Here is a 22,533-nt window from a genome sequence, read left to right as displayed (position 1 = left end):
CTGGGATTTCCCCTAGAGGAACTGGCCCAAGTGGCTGGGAAGAGGGAAGTCTGGGCCTCCCTGCTAAGGATGCTGCCCCCATGACTCGACCCCGGATAAGCGGAAGAGAAGGGATGGATGGATGGATAGATGGATGGATGGATGGATGAGAAACAGAAAGAGAAGAAGAGAGGAGAATCACATAGCTTTGGCTCAGTGCCAAGAAGAACTTCTTTTTTAGAACTTTTAGGGAAAACTTGATCTTCACAACATAGAAGTTAATTATTGGTCCTTTTTTCTCAGGTAGGTGGTTCAGCATCTTTCATGATAGGTTTTATCTCATTGTCAAAAGTATAGTAATTACAGAAGAAACTAAAACAAACTAGAATCTGGTGCAAACGTTCATTTGTCAGTAATCCAGCTCAGACTGAGAGACCATCTAAAGGCTCAAGAACCCTTAGCAGGTTTTCTGGATTCATCAGTTGATCAGACTGTGACACTTTGAGTCTAGAATATTGATCCTTTTCACAATAATCAGATTGTCTGAGATTTTGAATGTGGGGTTTTCATCAGCTGTAAGCGTTAATCATCACAGTTATACCTAATAAAAGCTGAAACATCTGGATTTGCATGGAATGAGTCTGTAGATTAGTTTCACCTTTTAAGTTGAATTCTTGACATAAATGAACTTTTGGTCTATATTCTCATTCCTACTGCATGTGTTTCTGACTCAGGAGGGACGTTTACATCAAACACGCGAAGCTCCTCCTAACTCAGCTTGTCTCCATCAGTCACAGCAGCTCCAATCCAGTGTGCTGCGTTGATCTTCTGTGTCGGCCATGTTGAATCCAGTGGGCTCCAGTGTTGATCTATTGTAGATGTCTTGTTAAAATGTGTCTAATGGATCATGAGCGGCTTTACAAACGCAGGCAATCTCACAGCATCCACAAGTTTGAGTTTTATTTCACAGAGAAAAGGAAAGCAAATCCAGACAAATAAAAATATTTTTTGGCTCAAATTTAGTATGGATTCAACTTTTATCTAAAGTGGATAACATCCTGCTGACTGTAACGTAGTGTTCAGATGGGCGGTGTGTGTGTGTGTGTGTGTGTGTGTGTGTGTGTGTGTCTTGTTCCTATCTGGGACAGCGAACCCCAGTTAGGACCCTGCTGGGCTGAGAGATAGAAGCTCACCAGACTTATCTCCCACTCCCACAACTCACACAACCCCCACACAACTTATACGCGCGCGCGCGCACACACACACACACACACACACACACACACACACACATGACTGAGTGAGGCATAAAGTTCCATTATTATTTCAGCAGCTACTTCTAGAGACAAAAGGTGCACAGGAATAAAGTTTTAAAGATAATTTAAAAAATGAAAAAAAAAACCTAAGATAAATAAATAAAAGTCTGATTAAAATTGGAAATGAGTAAACATAATGGAAGTCTCACCAGACACATTGAATTTTCATTCTGTGAAATTATGTATTTGAACTTTTCAACCTTCGACATCACTTGTGTCACGTCATCAGAGAAGCGTCATTTGATTGGCTAAAAGCCACTCGACTCGATCAAATGACGATTACTTTGACTTGGGTCACTAGGGAGGTCACCTCAGTTGTTGAATTTTTTCTGATGAAATTTTTGCGTTGAATTTCTGTTGTTGAATTATTTAATTATTGAAGATGAAACTGCAGTTGAATTTTTGTGGGTGAAAACGTTGCTGACCTATTTTTGGTTTAAAAAATTCAAATACGTAATTTCACAGAATAAAAATTCCACATCATAAATTCAGTGCCTAAAAAAGTCCTATTCTAGTGATGCTGTATTTATTCCATCAAACAGCAAATACAGGCTTTAGCCATCAGGTATGTGAGTCTATATTTAACCATTATCAGCTGCCACAGTGTGAGTGTGCAGTTTACCAGAGCCGGTCCTGGACCAATCAGCAGCTGGAGATGAGTGACAAGAGGATGGGTGAAGGCTCCTTTGCAGCAGCTGAAAGAAGATCATTGAAAAAGGAGTATTTCCCAGAAGTGACCTCATCTCACCCACTCTCAGCAGAGCTGGTTATCAAATAGGCTCAGAGCCGTAACGGTCCACAAAAAGGAAGTACAGAAATAAAAACGGAGGAAGGGGCGAGGAGATGGAGAGGGTGATGAAGTGAAGACAGCTGCTGGGAGCGTGTCAGTGAGGATGGGTGAAAGGAGCAGAAGAATGATCATGGTGTTTCTGCTGGTGGGAATTTCAGGTGAGGACACTGGTAGCACCCCCACCCGCCCACTGGTTACTGGAGTCAACCTGCTGACGGACAGATGTTCCTCCTGCAGTTTTCTCAGCAGAGGGCCAAACTCAGCTGGACGTGTGCTCATCCTGCCACGCTAACGCCACATGTGAGGACAAGCCGGACGGATCCGGAAAAGTTTGCAACTGCAAGTACGGATTTGTTGGAAACGGAAGAACCTTCTGTCAAGGTATACACGTTCCATCTCATTTAATGTCATTTACCATGTTAAATCTATGTTTGAGTCACCGTTTATAAACTGCTCCGACATGAGTTGGAACTGCAGAGTAAATGAGAAATAAAACAAACGATTTTAACCCTTTTGTTGTTTTGATGAACTATAGAGCACAATTTGGTATTAAAACTTACTGAATTACAAAAAAAAACTCTAAACATGATAAAACTGACAACACAGATAAAAGCAGTTTGCTTTAATGTAAATGATAAAGGAGATGACTGAGTTTAGTTTGGATGCAGAGTGTTCTGCAGCCAGTCCAGGATAGCCTGGCAAGCCAGACTTTATTTACTGATTGAACCTGACTTAACCACTTTGCAACGCAATCATCTGATCAAGTTTACTAGGCTGGAATGCAGAAGGAAGCAGCCGCTGTCCTCCTCCTTGTTCTGGAAAATCAGAATAAACCAGTAGGCTGGATTCAATAAAGTGTGGATGGATCTAAGATGTTCCTTATTTTAATGATGCAGCAGGAGCTCAAATCTGAGCTGGAATCTTAATTTTGATTAGATTTATGCTCAGAAAATACACTTTAAGAAATTAAAGCAAATGATGCTCGTTTAGGCTGGACAAGTACATTACTTCCTCCCTGTTGTTGTAAAAGTTTCTTAATCTTCCTTTCAGACAAAGACGAGTGCCAAATAGGGGCCAATAAGATCTGTGGCCTACACACCACGTGCCACAACACCTACGGCAGCTACTACTGCACCTGCCTGTCTGGCTACAGCCCTTCTAACAGCATGAATGTCTTCATCCCAAATGATGGAACCCACTGCCAAGGTGGGTTCAGGCTGCAGCCGGGATTTTATGGCTAATCTGTTCTAGACAAGTTGACATTGAAATTAGGGAATAAGAAAATCCAGATTTTAAAAATTACAAAAATGTAACATCAAGTACAAAAGCACAACAGATTCTACTGTATTCATCAAACAAGCGGATATTCCACCCCTAAGGTGAATTTCAGTCTGTTGCCATATCCCCTACAGCAGGCACAGAGATCCCTGGTCCTGGAGAGCTGCTATCCAGCATGTTTTAGAGGTTTTCCTGCTTCGTCACAGTTGAGTCACCTGCTCAGCAGCTCATCAGGCTCCGCAGATTAATCACCTGCTAATTAAAATTATGTATGTTGAAGCATGGAAACCTCATTTTGTGTGAAAAAGTCATGAAAGTTTCTCAATAATTTGTTTTTTTTTTTTTGGGGGGCCGCTGCGTCATGTCCTTGCACCTTCCAGGTGCGCCTTGTCGTAATCTAGTCCCAAGTCTAAAACAGCTCCTGTAATTCCTACTCATTTCTTTCCTTTGCAGTCTATATGATTAATGAAGTCACCAAAACAATTAGGATCATTATCAAGAAATTTCCATGACTTTTTCACAAAATGCTAGCTGTTACCATTCACTTACATTGTTTGTGCTAAGTTAAAGCTAACAGAATACAGTGGGGCAAAAAAAGTATTTAGTCAGCCACCGATTATGCAAGTTTTCCCACTTAAAATGATGACAGAGGTCAGTAATTTATATCATAGTTACACTTCAACTGTGAGAGACAGAATGTGAAAAAAAATCCATGAATTCACATGGCAGGATTTTTAAAGAATTTATCTGTAAATCAGGGTGGAAAATAAGTATTTGGTCAATAACAAAAATTCATCTCAATACTTTGTAACATAACCTTTGTTGGCAATAACAGAGGTCAAACGATTACTATAGGTTTTTACCAGGTTTGCACACACAGTAGCTGGTATTTTGGCCCATTCCTCCATGCAGATCTTCTCGAGAGCAGTGATGTTTTGGGGCTGTCGCCGAGCAACACGGACTTTCAACTCCCTCCACAGATTTTCTATGGGGTTGAGGTCTGGAGACTGGCTAGGCCACTCCAGGACTTTCAAATGCTTCTTACGGAGCCACTCCTTTGTTGCCCGGGCGGTGTGTTTGGGATCATTGTCGTGTTGGAAGACCCAGCCACGTTTCATCTTCAAAGCTCTCACTGATGGAAGGAGGTTTTGGCTCAGAATCTCACGATACATGGCCCCATTCATTCTGTCCTTAACACGGATCAGTCGTCCTGTCCCCTTAGCAGAAAAACAGCCCCAAAGCATGATGTTCCCACCCCCATGCTTCACAGTAGGTATGGTGTTCTTGGGATGCAACTCAGTATTCTTCTTCCTCCAAACACGACGAGTTGAGTTTATACCAAAAAGTTATACTTTGGTTTCATCTGACCACATGACATTCTCCCAATCCTCTGCTGTATCATCCATGTGCTCTCTTGCAGACTTCAGACGGGCCTGGACATGCACTGGCTTCAGCAGCGGAACACGTCTGGCACTGCAGGATTTGATTCCCTGCCGTTGTAGCGTGTTACTGATGGTGACCTTTGTTACTGTGGTCCCAGCTCTCTGCAGGTCATTCACCAGGTCCCCCCGTGTGGTTCTGGGATTCTTGCTCACCGTTCTCATGATCATTTTGATGGATTTTTTTCCACATTCTGTCTCTCACAGTTGAAGTGTACCTATGATGTAAATTACTGACCTTTGTCATCATTTTAAGTGGGAGAACTTGCACAATCGGTGGCTGACTAAATACTTCTTTTGCCCCACTGTACAACCAGATCAGGCGAATGACTGGACTGGTTACAATATGCTTTTTCCCACTTATCTAACTCTGGGGAATTTGGTAGCAGGCTAAATTTCACTTAGGGGTGGAATGTCCCTAAGAGGTTCCGTTTCAGCCAGATCATCACCCATGTGAGCATCTCTATAAAACCAGGAGTTCTGGCAGTTCTTTACCCTGGAGCATACAGGGGTGCATGGACGTCACTAGGATTGAGAGATAGGGGGGCTTAGCCCCAGGAGCTTGACCTTGAACATTTTTTGTCACACCCTGCAAAAACTTTGTCAATTAATTCATTATCTGAAGAACATTTAACAAAACCTATTATTTTATTACTTTCTTTTCCTTTCCTACCTTTGTGCATTTTCTCTCTTCTTTTTATAAAAAATAACACTTAATCAGTTCATTAGTGGGGTCTATGTTGAAGAAAGATTTTAAATAAGTCCATTAAAAATTAGATATGTTATATTTCCAAATAAAGCTATTCATTTCAGTCTACTGCAGTTAACGGGGGAAATGTTGCAGTCATTTGTTTAATTACAACTTGCTTAATTATAAATGTTACTGAAATATGACAAAGAACAAATGAATAATTGTCAAACTTTTATTCTGCCAAATGAGTGTGCAGTTGACAGTTTTAATATATGAATAACACTGCTATGATATGGAATAAAGGAGTATGTAATTAACAATTACAAGACAAAATAACAGTATATATAAAAATTAGGGCTGGGACTTGATTAAAAATTTTAATCTAATTAATTAGAGGCTTTGTAATTAATTAATCTAAATTAATCGCATTTTAATCGTTCAGGAAAATGTGCTCTCAAAGCAAAACTTAGTTAAAATTATGAGACAGAGAATTAAACATTAGACATAGTTATTACTGTAAACTAGCTTTTAATTTAAAAAATGCATTTTAATTAATCAAATATCACTGTGTGATATGAAACAAGACCCAAATCAACAAAAATTTATAATTACAAATAGAAAACACCTGCAAAGGGTTCCTGAGCCTGTCTAGTTGAATTACTGAAATAAATTTGACTTTGCACCAGATTCTAATTTTTCCAGATTCTAATTTTTCCAGTTTCACTTGTTTGTATAATTGGGAGTTTTTATTAGCATTTATACTCAGAATGTAGTAAAAGCACATAAATAATAATCCTTCAAAATGACAGTAGAACAGGCACAAATATGATCTAGGACTTAAATGTACTAACTTCTAACACTGGAGCAGGCATGGCATATTCTGAGAATGATCAGGAACACTAACTGGTTCCAGTTGGATGACTGGAGGATGATGGGAAGGTAAAAGATCATGGCGAGGAAATAATGATCTGACGAACAGGTGAGCGGACCTTCCTTACATGGGAAGTCCTGCTGTCACGTTAAGAAGGGGATGCTGCAGACCCGCAGATTCATGCCTGCAGCAGCAAATCTGGTGTGATCTCCAGCCTGATCACAACTTCCTCGTTCCTCGCTACTCCTGATACACTTAAGCATCCGCCCCTTAGCTGATGACAGCTTCAACACACCTCGCTGCTTAATGATAGTAATGCATGTGATGTTTAGACAGAGACTCATCTCAGAAACGTATAACTCCTCGACAGAATTGTTTAGAAAATCATCAGAAAAGTTTCAGAGTGTTTCTGTTTTAACTTAAACTTCTGTTTTCAACTTTAAGACACGTTGTTTGTGATTGTTTACAGAGTAGTGAGAACACGGAACGTTCTCCCAGCGGCAGCCAGGTGCCTCTCGTTTGTCTGACTACTTTCATTAACTACTGTTAGGGGACAGAATTATTCTGTCTGGTGCTTTCAGCGCTGCACAGATGTTACGTAAATGTTAAAAATATAGCTTACCGCAACTTTTGTAAAGTTCCCGGTGCCACCGGGCAGCCGCAGCAGAGACGATCTCTGAAAAATGTCCGCGACACGGACTCCTTTGTTGTCTGGAAGTCTGTTTTTTTCAAGTTAAGAAAAGAGGCGGACGTGTTTCCTAAATCCTGCATCAGTCCAAGCAAGGCAACTTCTTTCCGTTTTTATTTCGTTTTAGTGGCCATTAGCACTGTGCATTGTTGTGTGCGTCAGTGATATTCTGTCTACGAGGAAGTCGTGCAATGACAAAGGTTCCGCCGTGCTCGAAATGCAAGGAATTAATCATAATTAACGCGTTAAAGTACCAACCCTAAAAAAACTCAAAATGATAGGGGGGCTTGTGATTAAAACGGACCTAACGACGTCAGCGCAGGGGTGTGTTTACAAATGTAGGAAAGGCATCAGCAAAGAAGCAGCTGAATAAGTTTCTTTTTCCTGTTATGTACAACAATCCTATCAAAGTCAGAGATGTAATCATTGATGTTTGTCTTCTACAGATGTAAATGAGTGCATGATCACAGGGCTGTGTGGAGAGGGAGGTCAGTGTAGGAACACAGAGGGTAGCTTTGACTGCAGCTGCCAGTTGGGATACCGAATTCACAACGGAGCGGAGCCTTTTCACCCACAGAGAGACCAAGCATCCTGCAAAGGTAAAAACGCATTCATGAGATTTAAACATGCCTTTCAACACATTCCAGCTTGGCGTCATACGACCTCAAACTCTATTCACAAACGGTGGAAGGATATGTCTAACATTTACGTTGCTGACTCAGAGGTGGACTGTGGCCCACCAGCTGCAGGAGAGGACACGGCCGTGCTGTCTGTCTCTGGGACTACGTACGGCAGTGTGGTCACGTTCACCTGTGATGAAGGCTTTGTGTGGAGGAGGGGAGACAACAGATCTGTGTGTGGAGCATGGGATATGGAGAGGAGCCACTCTGGTCTGTGAAGGTAACAGAGCTAGGGATCAAACTTATGTTAACTTATTTTTTAAGCGCTGAATCTTATGTCAAAACACTGGTAGAAGCTGCTGACATTTTTATCAACCTTTTATTGCCTAACCCTAACCCACACTTTCAAAAGTCTAATACAAAACCGTGTAATAGGTCTTCTAACGCTTCTCAAAAGTGTGAGAAAATCCATGCTAATAGACAGAGATCTAAAATCCCTGTTGGATGATCTTAGAGCCTCCAGCAGATCAGGATAACCTCCATTCCAGTAAAAGGACCATCAGGTAGACTCAATCACCTCAAAGTTGAATCAACTCAGTTTTCATGGAGACAAGTTCATCGTAGACATCTACATCCATCGCACTATCCCTCCATTTACTCCCGTTGGTCTGGGGTCGGGTCATGGGGCCTCATTCTTTCACCACGACAGACCGGTACAACGCCCACATCACTGTATACGAAGTACCATTCTGCCTACCAAAGAAGGTATTCTACACTTTTCCGGTTCAAATGGTCCGTATTTGTATAATGCCCCTGTCATGGTCTGCGTCTGCCCCCTCCTTTATGTGTCTCCTGATGTGTCTCCATCCTCTCTAGTTTCCCTTCTGTGTCTCATAGCGCCCTCATGTGTCCTTTGTCTGCGTCTCTATATTGTGTCTTCTGTTTGTAGGCCTTTTTATCGTTCCCTCAGGTCCGGTGTTCGTTTAGTTATCCTCTGTCCCTCCAGTTGCAGCTCCAGCCTCTTGTTCCCTAGCCCAGTATATGTGTGTGTGAGTTATTTATGTCTGTGTGTGTGTGTGTGTGTGTGTGTGTGTGTGTGTGTGTGTGTGTGTGTGTGTGTGTGTGTGTGTGTGTGTGTGTGTGTGTGTGTGTGTGTGTGTGTGTGTCAGTCCTTCCCGCAGCCTTTTAGTTTGGATTTGTAGATTTAGGTTTATCTGTCCTCCTTTGGTTCTGTTTCCCCATTTAGGTAATTATTGTCACCCGCCTTCCCTCCAGCCCTCACCCCACACACCTGCTTCCTGTTCCCTTAATTACTCCTCCCTGTTATTTAAGCCCTGTCTTGTCTTTGTTTTGTGTCGGTCCATTGTGTTTGTATTCTGTCAGCGTTTGTTCGTGCTCTTGGTGAGCTTTGTTTCTCCTGCTTTAGAGTTTTGGACTTTAGACTCGCTGCCTGGATTTATTTTGTTCATCCTTCAAAAATAAAGGATTTTACCTTACATCATCTCCTGCCTCGTGTCATCCTGGGTTGCTGCATATTTGGGTCCTAAACATCCCCAAAACGTGACAGCCCCAAAGTGAAAAGAACAATGCAAAAAAAAAAAAAAAGTTTTGTTTCAAAGAAATAAAAGCATCAAATGTACCAGGACTGTTTTTGGAGACTAATCATTTTATAAATGTACATTGTCTTTTTGTTAACTTATATTTTGGTCTGACATCTCCACCACCAACCCTCATCCCTAATCCTGAGTGTTGGAACCTGTTTCATACAAGCATTTTTTTATTAAATGCACACGTGTGTGTGCATGCATGCGTGCGTGCATGCATGTGTGTGTGTGTGTGTGTGTGTGTGTGTGTGTGTGTGTGTGTGTGTGTGTGTGTGTGTGTGTGTGTGTGTGTGTGTGTGTGGTATTTTTTTTCCTGTAGAGATCTTGTGTGGAAATCCTCCTTTGATTGAATTCACAGAGCAGGGCTGGAACCATGACTCAGCTCCTGGAAGCGTTGTGGTTTATGTCTGTAAAAATGGTTTTTATAGTAAAGGAGGATCTAATGAATCCATCTGTAATAAAAACGGTCTCTGGACTCCTGTAACTTTGTCCTGTCAAGGTAACCGTCTCCATGAATGACTCCATATTTGCTGTATTTATGTATTTATTTGTTATTTATTTGTAATCTGTGGGACCTTTCATGTGCCAGAGATGCTCTGTGGAGGCCCCCCCGCTGTGCTCCACACCGTGCAGGTGTGGACTGGCAGCTCCACCCCTGGAAGCACAGTGGCTTACTTCTGTAAAACAGGATTTTATCATCATGGGGGTAGAAATGTGTCCGTTTGCACACCTAACGGTTACTGGACACAGCCTGACATTTTGTGTAAAGGTAATATCTTCCTCCGATTCTCTCCACAAACTAACATATCCGCCTCTCGCCACGCTGAATGATGTGATCACCCTGTGTGTAGAGGTTGACTGTGGAGAGCCTTTACCCATCCCTCACTCAGCCATGCTGTGGGACAAACGCTCCACTCTGGGCTCTCAGGTTGTTTATAAATGTGACCACGGATTCGCGAGCGTTGGAGAAGGAAACAGATCAGTCTGTGCTGCCAACGGAGAGTGGGTCCGAGCTTCTCTGTCCTGTCAAGGTGATGATAATAGTCGTCTTTATGTAAGTTTAATGACTTACTACATCCAGTTAGCTCGCAACTAGACCCCTTTTGCACCATGAAGTCATTTGAAATGAATGTCCACTGCTCTCCACTGACCTGCTGTCTTCTTGTTGTAGAAATCAGTTGTGCAGAGCCCCTTTCCAAGCTGCATGCTCAAATGTTTTGGGACGGCACGTCACACATTGGCAGCGTGGTCTATTACCAGTGTGAGGAAGGATTTTACACCAGAGGCCTGATAAACCGCTCAGCATGTGGAGAAAAGGGATTGTGGGAGGAGGTTGATCTTTGGTGTGAAGGTGCAAGACTTTTATAAAATCAGATACTCTGTGTTATGTTTGACTTTTGGAATCAGTAATTCAGAGCTCAGCTGAAGGAGTTTTGGTATTTATAGGATTTACTTTCACGGGACGAGAAGATTCTCTGACAGCTCAAACTACGGATTGCATCTGTGTCTTGCTGCACTCTGAGATAACTCATATTTGTATACAGAAGTAAACTGTGGTCCCCCAAAGGTTTTCCCAAACACTAACCTCCTGTGGAACGGGAACAGCTCAGCGGGCAGTGTTGTTCTGTATGAGTGTGCAGAAGGATTTTTCCAGGAGAGCGGGAATAATGTTTCAGCATGTTTGCTATCGGGAGAGTGGGGGGCGATATCTGTAAAGTGTACAGGTAATTATCTTTACGTTGTGTTTTTCTTCTCGCATGTTGCTGCCGTGTCTCCTGTCTCCTATCCTGCATGCCCAGTGGTTTGGGATGATTAGATGAGGAGTTTGTTCCACTTTAAGAAGCTGCATGTGATTTTTTACTTCTTCCCTAACAGCTTGCCATGATCACAGGCTAAGACAAGCATGACCTAGGTGTTCACGGATGTGCCGCCTCACCCAGACACACTAACAAGAAGGGTTCTGTTGTCTTCTCGTAGCACCTTGCTATTTCATCACACATTTCTGTTCCTTTTGGATGCAAACAGGAAATAAATGGTGTGTTTCTGCGTGAGATAAATGGTCAGTCGGTAAATTCTGCTGTCCTTCCAGCTAAATGTGGCCCGATTCCCATCCTCGCTAACTCAGAGGTAGTGTGGCATAACAGGAGTGTTGTGATCCATCGCTGTGCAGCAGGCTACCGCAGCTGGAGGGGCAGTAATGTGTCTGTGTGTGGCAGCTCTGGAGAGTGGAGGAGAGCTTCCCTCAGATGCATCAGTAAGTTGAAACTAGACAGCCTTGTAGAGGTTTCTGTTCCAGGAGCTGTCTGGCTCCTCATCCAACACACTGGGTTGTGTTTTTAACATGTTTGCCAATATTTAAATAATTTGCAAATCATTGTTGTTTTTTTCTTTTCAATGACAGAAATGTTGCCACCTATCAGTGACCTTGTGGTTTTTAATGAAAACTGTCTGCAGTGGAAAGCAGGAAAGTATGAAGAAGATACAGAAGTTTACAAGGTGAGGCTTGGTGCCGTAAGGTCACCTCCTGTGGGACGGAGGAGGGAATTCCTGGAAAAGAGACTGACTGGCAAACCGCAAATTCAGGAAAAGCAGCGAGGCTCCATCTTAGTCATGGAGCAGCAGACTAGATTTTCAACCTTGTAGAGTTGCTAAGGAGAATTTGGGTTAACCAGCTCATAGTTTGTAGACCTGGAGAAGTGGGTCGTTGTGGTCGTGTGGGGCAGATACAAGCAGCTAATGTCAGCTTGGGTAGTTCAGGCATGTGACAAGGATGTCTCTTTCTTTTTCCGATTATTATGAGTACACACAGAGTACCAAAAGATTTTATCTGCTTTGATTTGTTTTGCTGACAGTTTTAGCTTCTGTTGCGTTCCTCAGAGCATCCACGGATGTTACAGGAGACTTCCTCTGCAGCTTTTTATGTGTGAGCAGTAGAGGATGATGTCAGCCTCTACTGCCGGCAGCATGGACAGGGACGATTCAAGAAAAGGATTCAAACGATGGAGCAAGATTAAGGAAGCAGTTGAAATAAAGAGGCACATGATGCTAACCATGAATAGAGATGAAGGAGTTAGTGTACATGCTAGATCACATGTGGGATGTGGTGCTCAAGAAGAAAAATGTGGGCAGTAGAGGGTGACAATTGGAAAAGAACATGGAATGGATATGACAAAGTTGTTTAACCCTCCCACTGTCCTAATGGGTGACCCAGCGAGGAAAGTTGACCATTGAGCAAGGTTGATGGTTTATCCATTGAGGTCCATGGGGTGAGGAATGAGCACCACCTCACCCCCTGCCACATGGACCTCAAGGGATAAACCATCAATCCTGCTCAATGCTCAACTTTCCTCGCTGGGTCACCCATTAGGACAGTGGGAGGGTTAAGGATGTCTACTGGTTACTTTCTTCTGGAGGTTTTCCATGAGACATTAAAGAGCAAGTCACCCCCTACCAGTCTTACTCCACTCCAACTTCCTGTTTGAAAAATGCAACAAATGCAGTTGCCTGGCAGATTGAGAGGGCGGAGCTGCCAACAAATACACACACAGGCTCACAATGACATTATAATGTACCAGCTAACATCATAGTGTACCTCTTAGCCAATAGCGATGGCAGATTTTAAATCAAATGCAGTGCAGAGTTTTTACCTGAAGAGGGCGCAACAGTGACAGTTTTGGGCAGAATACTTTAAATTGAAGTAAGATGCACTAAAGTGCCAAATTATTGACTACACGTGTCTACAGCACAATTAGACACTCCTTAATATAGTTTATCAGCAAAACAAAGTTGCTTTTGGGGATGACTTGCTCTTTAAGGCACTGGGTCACATCCCCTTTCCCCCTTGCAGAGCTGGAGTGTATCACCATAGGTGGAGAAATGTCCGGGCTTCCTTCCTGAACATCGACTCAACCTCAGATATGCAGAAGATGATGGATGGAACTACTGTGGTAATTCTGCAATCCTGACTTTAAACATGTGTATGTAATTCTTCCAGGTGACTTATGTTGGAATCAGAGATTACCAAAGAACCTTTCAAGACAAAGGAAAACACTTCCTGAGGTCTAAATCTGATCAGCTGACACTTTGCCTGCAACTGCTTCCAGTAACAAACTACAGCATATCAGTGACCGCAGCATCAGCCAGATTCATGGCCGCCATCACCACCAACACCAGTCTAACAGGTGGGATAAGCTGGTCTGCTCCAGCTGGGATCTTAACTGGAAAGCTCAGGAATGAAATTCATGCTTATTTCATGTGTGTGTGTGTGTGTGTGTGTGTGTGTGTGTGTGTGTGTGTGTGTGTGTGTGTGTGTGTGTGTGTGTGTGTGTGTGCGTGTGCATTTGTGTGTGTAATAGAGCCTCCAGCGCCAATTGTCTTTTACACAGAATTTGAGACTCCAAACCCAACTTTGAGGCTACAGAGATCACCCAATACATTGGATCCACTAAGGTAGGACCGGTACTGAGTCTGGCTGCTCACGGCTAATATCTGGACACAGAAAACCATCAGAACAAACTCACAGACGTATGTAAAAGTATACTGTAATTAAAATGTTACGTTCTGTGTTTCCGGTTTGGCAGTTTGTACCAAATCTTTGTGCTCCCTGTTGAGGGCATCATGGAGTTTGACTGCTCCTCTCCTACAAGCTTAGACCTTGCTACCAAATTAAAGCCCCCAGCAGAGTACATCACCGCCCAGCTCCACGTCCAAAGTGTTGGACTAAATCTGGACTTTACTATAGGGGATGGTGTCCTCTATGGAGGCTTCTATAATGAACCACTGGAGAGTGGCAGAACCTATTATATCATCATACGAGCTGTCAGTCAATGGAAAACGGTGAGTTTTAATGCTTGCGGGTTCTTGTTAAGAAATAAGAGACCTTAGAATTCACAAAAAATTTTATCTGAATCTTTTCCCTCCAAGGACTCAAAAAGTTGCTGTGTTCTGTGGGCTAAAGTAGCAGGTAAATGAGGTCACAGCATCATAATGTAACACAAGAGGGAAGCATATGATACTTCCAACTGTGAAATGTAAAAAATAAAGTCCTAATGAAGAAATGTGCAAAACGTTAAGGTGTTTCCTCTTCCCAGGTGCATCATACATTCTGAGAGCTTCATTGTTGTCTGCTGCTGCGTTTATAGGACTGGTTGCCATGGTTATACTGGCGGGATACAGTTTCATCTGGTATGGGAGATCACTCGTCATCCACAAGTTTATTTGTACAAGTGGTAACACTTTACAATAAAGGTCCCAAAATCAGCTTACCCAATGAGTAACTAATGATAAACGAATCAGGATTTAATGATTAACTAATGATTACTTAAGCTTCACAACCACCACCTGGTGAATTTATTAGCTAATGATTCCTGAATGGTTGGTTAGTCATGAAATGATAAGATAACTAATCAGACACAAATGGTTACCTAATCTTTACAAAATCAGGATACCTACTGAGTAACTAATGATGAATGAATAAAGAGCTAATGATTAAATAATAATTACCTATGCTTCAGCACCCTATGGTGGATTTATTAGCCAAAACACGTGTGGTTAATGCGTGTGACTCTCACCTGGGAGTCTGGGGATTGTATCCCGCCTGGTCCCTCGTTTCTCCACCTTGCCACACATCATTTATAGGACCAACACAGAAGGCACGATTTTCATCTTTTATTTTCTTGCCAATTCAGGCGCACTGGTGGGACAGTCCGATTCTGCAGCCACATTTTCGGTCACCGCCCGGAATGCCTCGTTGGACACTTTGTCCAGAGTCACTGGGGGTAAACAACGAGATTTGGTTCTGTTTTATATTGCTATGACGGGGCTGCGAAGTGGCGCAGTGGTTAGAGCTGCTGCCTTGCAGCGAGAAGGTCCTGGGTTTGATTCCCGGCCTGGGATCTTTCTGCATGGAGTTTACATGTTCTCCCTGTGCATGTGTGGGCTCTCTCCGGGTAATCCGACTTCCCCCCACAGTCCAAAAAACATGACTGTTAGGTTAATTGGTCTGTCCAAATTGTCCTTAGGTGTGAGTGTGTGTGTGCATGGTTGTTTGTCCTGTGTGTCTCTGTGTTGCCCTGCGATGGACTGGCTCTCTGTCCAGGGTGTACCCCGCCTACTTGCCCGTTGACTGCTGGAGATAGACACCAGCCCCACCGTGACCCTACGTAGACAAGCGGGTTCAGAAAATGGATGGATGGATGGATGGATGGATGGATGGATGGATGGATGGAAGGACCGGTCTTCCCAAAATTTTGGCAGCAAACGTCTGATTATTCTGGTCTGATTGAACTTTGCCCGAGTGGTTATTCTTTTCTTAGCCAGCCCCGGGGTTTTGGTTGTGGTGGAGGCCTAGCTGTTGTTTTCAGAGACCATCTTCCATGTAGCTCTACAACCTCTGGTCACTTTGCTTCCTTTGAACTGCAGCTGATAAAAGTCGGGCGTAAGGACCCGTTCTACTGTGCTGTGGTCTATCGTCCACCTGGTCCAAACAGTTATTTCCTTCAGGAGTTTAGTGACTTTCTATCCTCCACTGTGAAGCTGTCCAGACTGGTGATTGTTGGTGACTTTAACATCCACGTTGATGATCCCTCTGATCACTTTGCCATGAATTTCTCCAGCCTTATGGGCTCCTTCAGCTTTACCCAGCATGTTTCTGGCCACACACACCAGGGGGCACACTCTAGACCTTGTTTTTACCCTGAGTCTAAATGCTGACAGTGTTTGTCCTGAGGACGTTTATATTTCAGATCACCATTGCATTTTCTTTAACTTGTCAGCTTCTGCGTCCCCACCTCCTGCTCGCCGTATGGTTGGTTCTCGTTTTCTTAATGAGAGCACAGCTAGCTATTTTTCTGCTGCTTTTGATCCACCCTGTTCTTCTGATAATGACCCAGATTCCTTAACTTCTCATTTTAACGAGCTCTGCCTCTCCAATCTGGACAACATCTGTCCTGTCAGAACCAGATCAGTTCCTGCAGTGAACCCTACTCCCTGGTTTAATGACAGCCTTCGCAGCCTGAAGCGCCAATGCAGAAAAATTGAGCATTTGTGGAAGAAAACCCATCTCTACGTCCATCTGCTGCATCTAAAGGATCTTCTGACATCCTTTAACTCTGCAGTCAGAGACGCTAGGGTTTCCTATTTCTCCAACCTGGTGTCCCAGAACAAAGGGAACCCCAAGGTGCTGTTTAACACCATCAGCAGCATCGTGTCTCCTGCCTCTCCTACAGCCTCCATCCACTCTGTTACAGACTGTGAGAACTTTCTGTCTTTCTTTGTGGACAAAGTCAATAAGGTTAGATCTAGCATCTCTCTCTTTCTGTCTTTCTTTGTGGACAAAGTCAATAAGGTTAGATCTAGCATCTCTCCTTCAGCCTTATCGCTGCCTCTCCCTACTCCAACCAGGCCCATCATCCTAGATAGCTTCGCTCCTGTTTCTTTGCCTGAGTTAACCAAACTAGTTAACTCTATGAAGACCTCTGCATGCCCCCTCGACATCTTACCCTCATCTTTGTTTAAAAGTGCTTTTCAGTCCATCACTCCCAGCGTGCTCTCTATAATTAATGCTTCTCTGGTCTCTGGTCAGGTCCCTGCTTACTTGAAGAACGCTGTAATCCACCCGCTTCTTAAAAAACCGAGTCTTGACCCCTCTCCTCATAGCAGCTTCAGACCCATCTCTAAACTTCCACTCATCTCCAAGATCTCTCTCTCCTCCCTTTTCTGTCCAAAATCATTGAAAGGGTGGCTTTCAAGCAGATCACAGAATACCTCTCACAAAACTGGCTGCTTGACCCTTACCAATCTGGGTTCAGAAAGGGCCACTCCACTGAAACTGCTCTGTTGGCAGTGACGGAATCCTTAAAAGAAATTAGAGCGACAGGCAAATCCTCAGTGCTTATCCTGCTCGACTTATTGGCAGCATTTGACACTGTCAACCATGGCTTCCTTTTGTCCACACTCTCTAGCATGGGCATCACAGAGAAAGCACATGCCTGGTTGAATCGTACCTCACAGGATGATCATTCAGTGTATCTTGGCTTGGACAATCCTCTACCGTGCACCATCTTGCCACAGGAGTCCCCCAGGGCTCAGTACTAGGACTTCTTCTCTTTGCCATATACACCACCTCACTGGGTGAGATCATTCGATCGCATGGCTTCTCCTACCACTGGTATGCAGACGACACCCAGGTCTATCTGTCATTTCCACTGGACGACCACACTGTCTCTGCACGAATATCAAACTGTCTCTCTGGCATATCAAAATGGATAAAATCCTACCATCTCCAATTCAACCTCTCTAAAACTAAACTACTTGTCATCCCAGCAAAACCATCCATACAGCACAATATCTCAATCCGAAATGACTTCCTATCTCTGGCTCCTTCAAAGGCAGTTCGAAATCTGGGTGTTGTGATTGATGAACACCTGACCTTTAAAGATCATGTTGCCTCTGTTGCTCGTTCATGCCGCTTTGCGCTGTATAACATATGAAAGATCAGACCATACCTAACACAACATGCCACCCAGCTCCTGGTGCAATCTACTGTCATCTCCCGCCTTGATTACTGCAATGCCCTTCTAACTGGTCTTCCAGGCAGTACTGTGAGACCTCTTCAAATGGTCCAGAATGCAGTGGTGCATGTGGTCTTCAATCAGCCAAAAAGAGCACACGTCACCCCTCTGTTCATTGAGTTCTACTGGCTACCGCTAGCAGCACGCATCAAATTCAAATTGCTAACACTAGCATACAAAGTCCGAGATGGTACGGCTCCCATCTACCTGAATCCTCTTGCAAAGGCTTCCGTCTCGGCCCGGCCGCTCCGGTCATCACAGGATCGTCGGCTAGCAGTGCCTACACCACACTCAGGACAATCCAGACTTTTCTCATGCATTGTTCCACAAATGTGGAATGACCTTCCAAGCACTACCAGAACTGCGGCTTCCTTTTCAATTTTCAAGAAACTCCTGAAGACCCTGCTCTTCAGAGAGCATCTTCTTAACTAGCACCTTGCCTGCACCTGTCCCCCCTCTCTACTGTCCACTCCTTTGTTTTGTGTTCCGCTGTTCCTCTCAAACACGCTTAATTGAAAATTTACACAGACAGACATACTGGGTTAAGGTTAGGATGGGGTGAGGGGAAGGTTAAATCGCTAGAGGTTACAGGTGAAATGTCGGTTAAATGTCCGTCTCACCGCGGGCATCTGATACCGATGCTGTGGCACAGCGCGTGTCCCTTCGCATCCTCCTCCGATGCACTGGGGCACCCTGCGCGTCATATTTTGACGCTTGGTTACACCGCGTCATTTTTCTACGCTTAGGGTGTGAGAACGTGTTGGCACGGCCCATATGGTACCGAACGGCACCAGAATTTGGTTTCACTCACAGGTCCGATTTGCATTTTCGGTGCCGAGACGACTCTTTTTCTCAGACCATCTCCCCAGCAGTCAGACTGGGACTGAGGTGACACTATGGGCTAAATGGCCACGGGCTCGGGGAATTCTGCATTCTTGAGAAGTCCCTCGGATTCATATGTGAACACTACATCGCCTGTACCAGCCCAAACTCACGCCATTCAGCCGGACCAAACGGCGACCATGCCCACGCTAATGTGTAAGCGCCAATAGTGATCTACAAGGCCTCAAAACTAATGAAGAGTTGGCAAAGCAGTTTTTGGACAGGTAAGTCATTTATTGTATTTTAGAGAACTGTAACTGATTTTTTTTTTTTATTAAAATGAAAGAAATACTAGAGCAGATGTTGCTGTGTCGGCTAATATTGCGCTAGCTTGAATGCTAACATTGCACCGCTAGTTTGTAAAATAAAAGAAAGGGAACTTTTATCATTTGTGTATCTGAGCGAAGAGTTAGTGTTGGCTTTAACCTTACATCATATAAGACTATTGTTTAAGTTTGTTCTATAAAATGTTAGCAGTTGGCATTAGCATCGCGTGGTAGTTTCTGTCTTTCCAATTTTAGACGTTTTGCAGTTATAACACCACATATTTGATTAAACGAGTGATTAGCATATTCTGTAAAAATTTATAAAGACTTGAAGATAATTCAGCTGTTAGAATAGTTTTTTCTGAGCAGAAACTGATCATAAACATCAGCTGTTAGCACCTCAAGGCTACATCGACCTTGTGTTAGCCTGTTGGTCCCATGAGTAGTGGTTCGTGTCTGATTTAGATTTTTTTCAGTTTAAACACTACAGATTTGATTGGTGTTCATTTGCTTTAGATTTATAATATTTGTGTTAATAAACTCAGTGTGAAAATTAGCTTAGCTTAGCTGTAACTTTGCGTATTTATATTATATATGAATATTAAGATCCCAAACTCTCCTAGTTAATTGTGAAATTTTTTTATTTTATCAGATACTGTATGTGATATTAACAATAAAGATACAATTTTCATAAGTATGCTACATAGTTTGATTTTTTTGTTGTTGTTGTTGTTTCAGTCTAAATTCCATAAGAGGCTATCAGCAGATACCAACAGCTATTAGGGGCTGTTAAAGACAGAACATAAACTAAGGTTGCTCCTGTCCAGGAACTCGATGTGAACCAAAAACACATTGCTGGCATTTCAGCAATTTCAGAGTTGAAGGTCATTGATGAGGAGGCATATGAAGAACTCAGTGCAACATTGGACAAGAGCTGGTGAAGGTTCTTGGTCATCCAGGTCATGAAAATCAAAAAGGGTTCAAATGAAGTTGTGTTTAGCTGTCACGTGTTTGTTAGAAATAAAAGGTTAGATTTTTGTATTGTTCGTTTATAAGTAACTGGTAAATGTTTAGGACATTTTTATTCAATTGCTGCTTTTTAAGGTTAAAAATGAATATGTATGTTTTATGTTTGTGTGAACTTTGTTCATTTAGGTTACTAATAAATTTGCTAAGGCACTGTGACTTCTTTGAATAAGTATTTTTTTACTTTACTTTGGGGGGCCCCAAAAAGCTTAACTAATGGTAAGTTACTGATGATGTCATGATTAGTGAGTTATTAGGAGTATTAAGAAGACAAGTTTAAGCAAATATGGAATAGGAAGTTTTGCCAAAATGCTACCATTGTCCAACCGGCTGATCAGACCCCATTGTTGGAAAAAAGCTATAATACTCATCATTAAGGAAAAAATGATGAATCACCAGCAGGTCCATCATTGATAAGTTATTAGTTCCTGATTTGGTATTAATGACTGACCAAACAGTAAGCAATCATTCAGGATTCATCAGCTAATAAATTAGGTTTGGGGCTGGGTATAAAGCTTAGGTAATCATTATTCAATCATTAGTGGGTGATTAACTATATTTTCATCAATTACCAACCATTAAGTAAGCATTAAGGAATCCTTGAATAATCATTAGCTAAATAATCCACCATGGAGTGGTTGTGAAGCATAGGTAATCATTAGTTCATCATCAGATCCTGATTTGTTCATCATTAGTTACTCAGTAGGTACGCAGATTTGGTGAAGCTTAGGTAATCCTTTGTGTCTGATTAGCTATTTAGCCATATGACGACTAACCAACCATAAAGTAATCATTCAGGAATCATTTGCTAATAAATGCACCATGGGGTGGTTGTGAAGCTTAGGTAATCATTAGTTAATCATTAAATCCTGATTCATTTATTGTTAGTTACTCATTAGGTGAGCCAATTTGGGACCATTAATGTAAAGTGTTACTAGTAAGTAAGTAAATTTTATTTATATAGCACTCATCACAGACATAGAATCACAAAGTGCTTCACATAGATCAAAACAAAATACGGTAAAACAAAGTCATAAAATCATAATGATCTTAAAACAGAAATAGATTTGAATCAGAAAAATACAATCATTAAAATATAAAACAAATGAAAGATGATCACAAACTTGAGTTAAAAATAAGAAAACAAAAGGTTTAGGTAAAAGCATGTAAAAGGGTCTTGAGCTGTTTTTTAAAAGTGTCCAGCTTTTCCATGCTCCATAAGGATAAAGGAAGGTCACTCCAAAGTGGGGGTGCAACAGTCTGGAAGGAGCAATCACCTCGACTTTTATATCTGGTCTTTGGAACTTCTAGAAGGTTCTTGTTTGTGGTCCTGAGGGCTCAGGTTGGAGTGTAAGGCTTTAACAGTTCAGTAATATAGAGAAGAGCTTGACCATGTACAGCCCTGAAAGTTATAATCAGAATTCTAAAATGAACTCTAAAGGTAACGGGAAAACCAGTGCAGAGACATTAGAACACGAGTGATGTGTGCTCTTCTGTTTGCTCCGGTTGGGAGCCCCGCTGCAGAGTTCTGGACCAACTGACGGTGGTCAGGGGCTTTTTTGTTAAAACATGTGAAGAGTGTGTTACAGTAATCCAGACTGGAGGAGATAAAGGCATGGATAACCATTTCAAGTTCATGTTTTGACACCAACCTTCGCAATTTGGAGATGTTTCTTGTGATAGAAAAAGTTTCAGACCAATGTTTCATGGCCTTCAAGAGACATTGATTGGTCAAAAACAAAACCCAAATTCCTTAAGTTTATATTGACGGCTGAAGATAAGTGACCCAAGTTTTATCTGTACATACTGTACAAGTATACATTTGTGAGGGAAAAGGGAAATAATGTCACTCACCTCATTACCTTATGTTTGAACTATGTTAGCAACAAGACAATTGTCAGTATATAATTAAACCCACTGTCTATTTATTTTGTCCACTTCATCTTTTTTTATCATTTCTGTATACATTTCTCATTAAGCCAAACATTTCTTGCATAAATAACAAGTATGTTGTTGCTGTTGAGTTCAGGCAGAACACCGGAGGGTGTGCTTGTTATCTAATGAACATTCTGCTTTGTTTTTCTATTCTAGGTGCACCAAGAGGACTTAGTTCTCCTCAGTGCTGATGTTTCCCTTCAGTGGTGACAGACATTTATATTTTGAACTGTACATTCTGTAAATAACTAAAATAGATGAAAAAGGTTGTAATAAATGTATGTCATTGTCTACTGAAGGACTATTTGTTGTTCATTAAGAGGAAGATTTTCTGGCTTTTTGTTTTTATTGATGTTGCAATTGCACCTCTGACACTTCCCAGTGAACCAGAGACAGACACTCCTAAAGCAGTTTAGAGCTAGAGTCGGAGTTGTTAAACGCCAGCTTGACCCGCTGTAGAATAATGGAGAACATTAACATAACAGGTACCCAGCAGGAGACACTGATAGGCCGCAAGCAGATAGTGGACTGATTTGCTCTCCAGGAGAACTGGAAACCAAATGTAGAAGCACTCAGCA

At 42.4% G+C, this 22,533-nt stretch overlaps 1 protein-coding gene across 1 annotated transcript; it reads left to right on the top strand.

Annotated features, from left to right (window-relative positions):
- Positions 1-1,635: 1,635 nt before the first annotated feature.
- susd1 (sushi domain containing 1) lies at positions 1,636-22,533 on the top strand. The gene is given in 18 exon segments (XM_070546374.1): positions 1,636-2,243; positions 2,323-2,466; positions 3,136-3,291; positions 7,499-7,651; positions 7,775-7,913; positions 7,915-7,952; positions 9,596-9,775; positions 9,866-10,045; positions 10,128-10,307; positions 10,448-10,627; positions 11,366-11,530; positions 11,678-11,772; positions 13,271-13,457; positions 13,632-13,725; positions 13,857-14,112; positions 14,200-14,239; positions 14,367-14,460; positions 22,112-22,533. Coding segments are annotated over 18 exon segments (2,355 nt in total). The 5' UTR covers positions 1,636-2,188; the 3' UTR covers positions 22,131-22,533.

This window comes from Nothobranchius furzeri, chromosome 17, assembly GCF_043380555.1.
Source record: "Nothobranchius furzeri strain GRZ-AD chromosome 17, NfurGRZ-RIMD1, whole genome shotgun sequence".
Taxonomy (NCBI): domain Eukaryota; kingdom Metazoa; phylum Chordata; class Actinopteri; order Cyprinodontiformes; family Nothobranchiidae; genus Nothobranchius; species Nothobranchius furzeri.
Note: the sequence above shows the minus strand (reverse complement) of the source record. Positions and strands in the feature narration are given on the sequence as shown.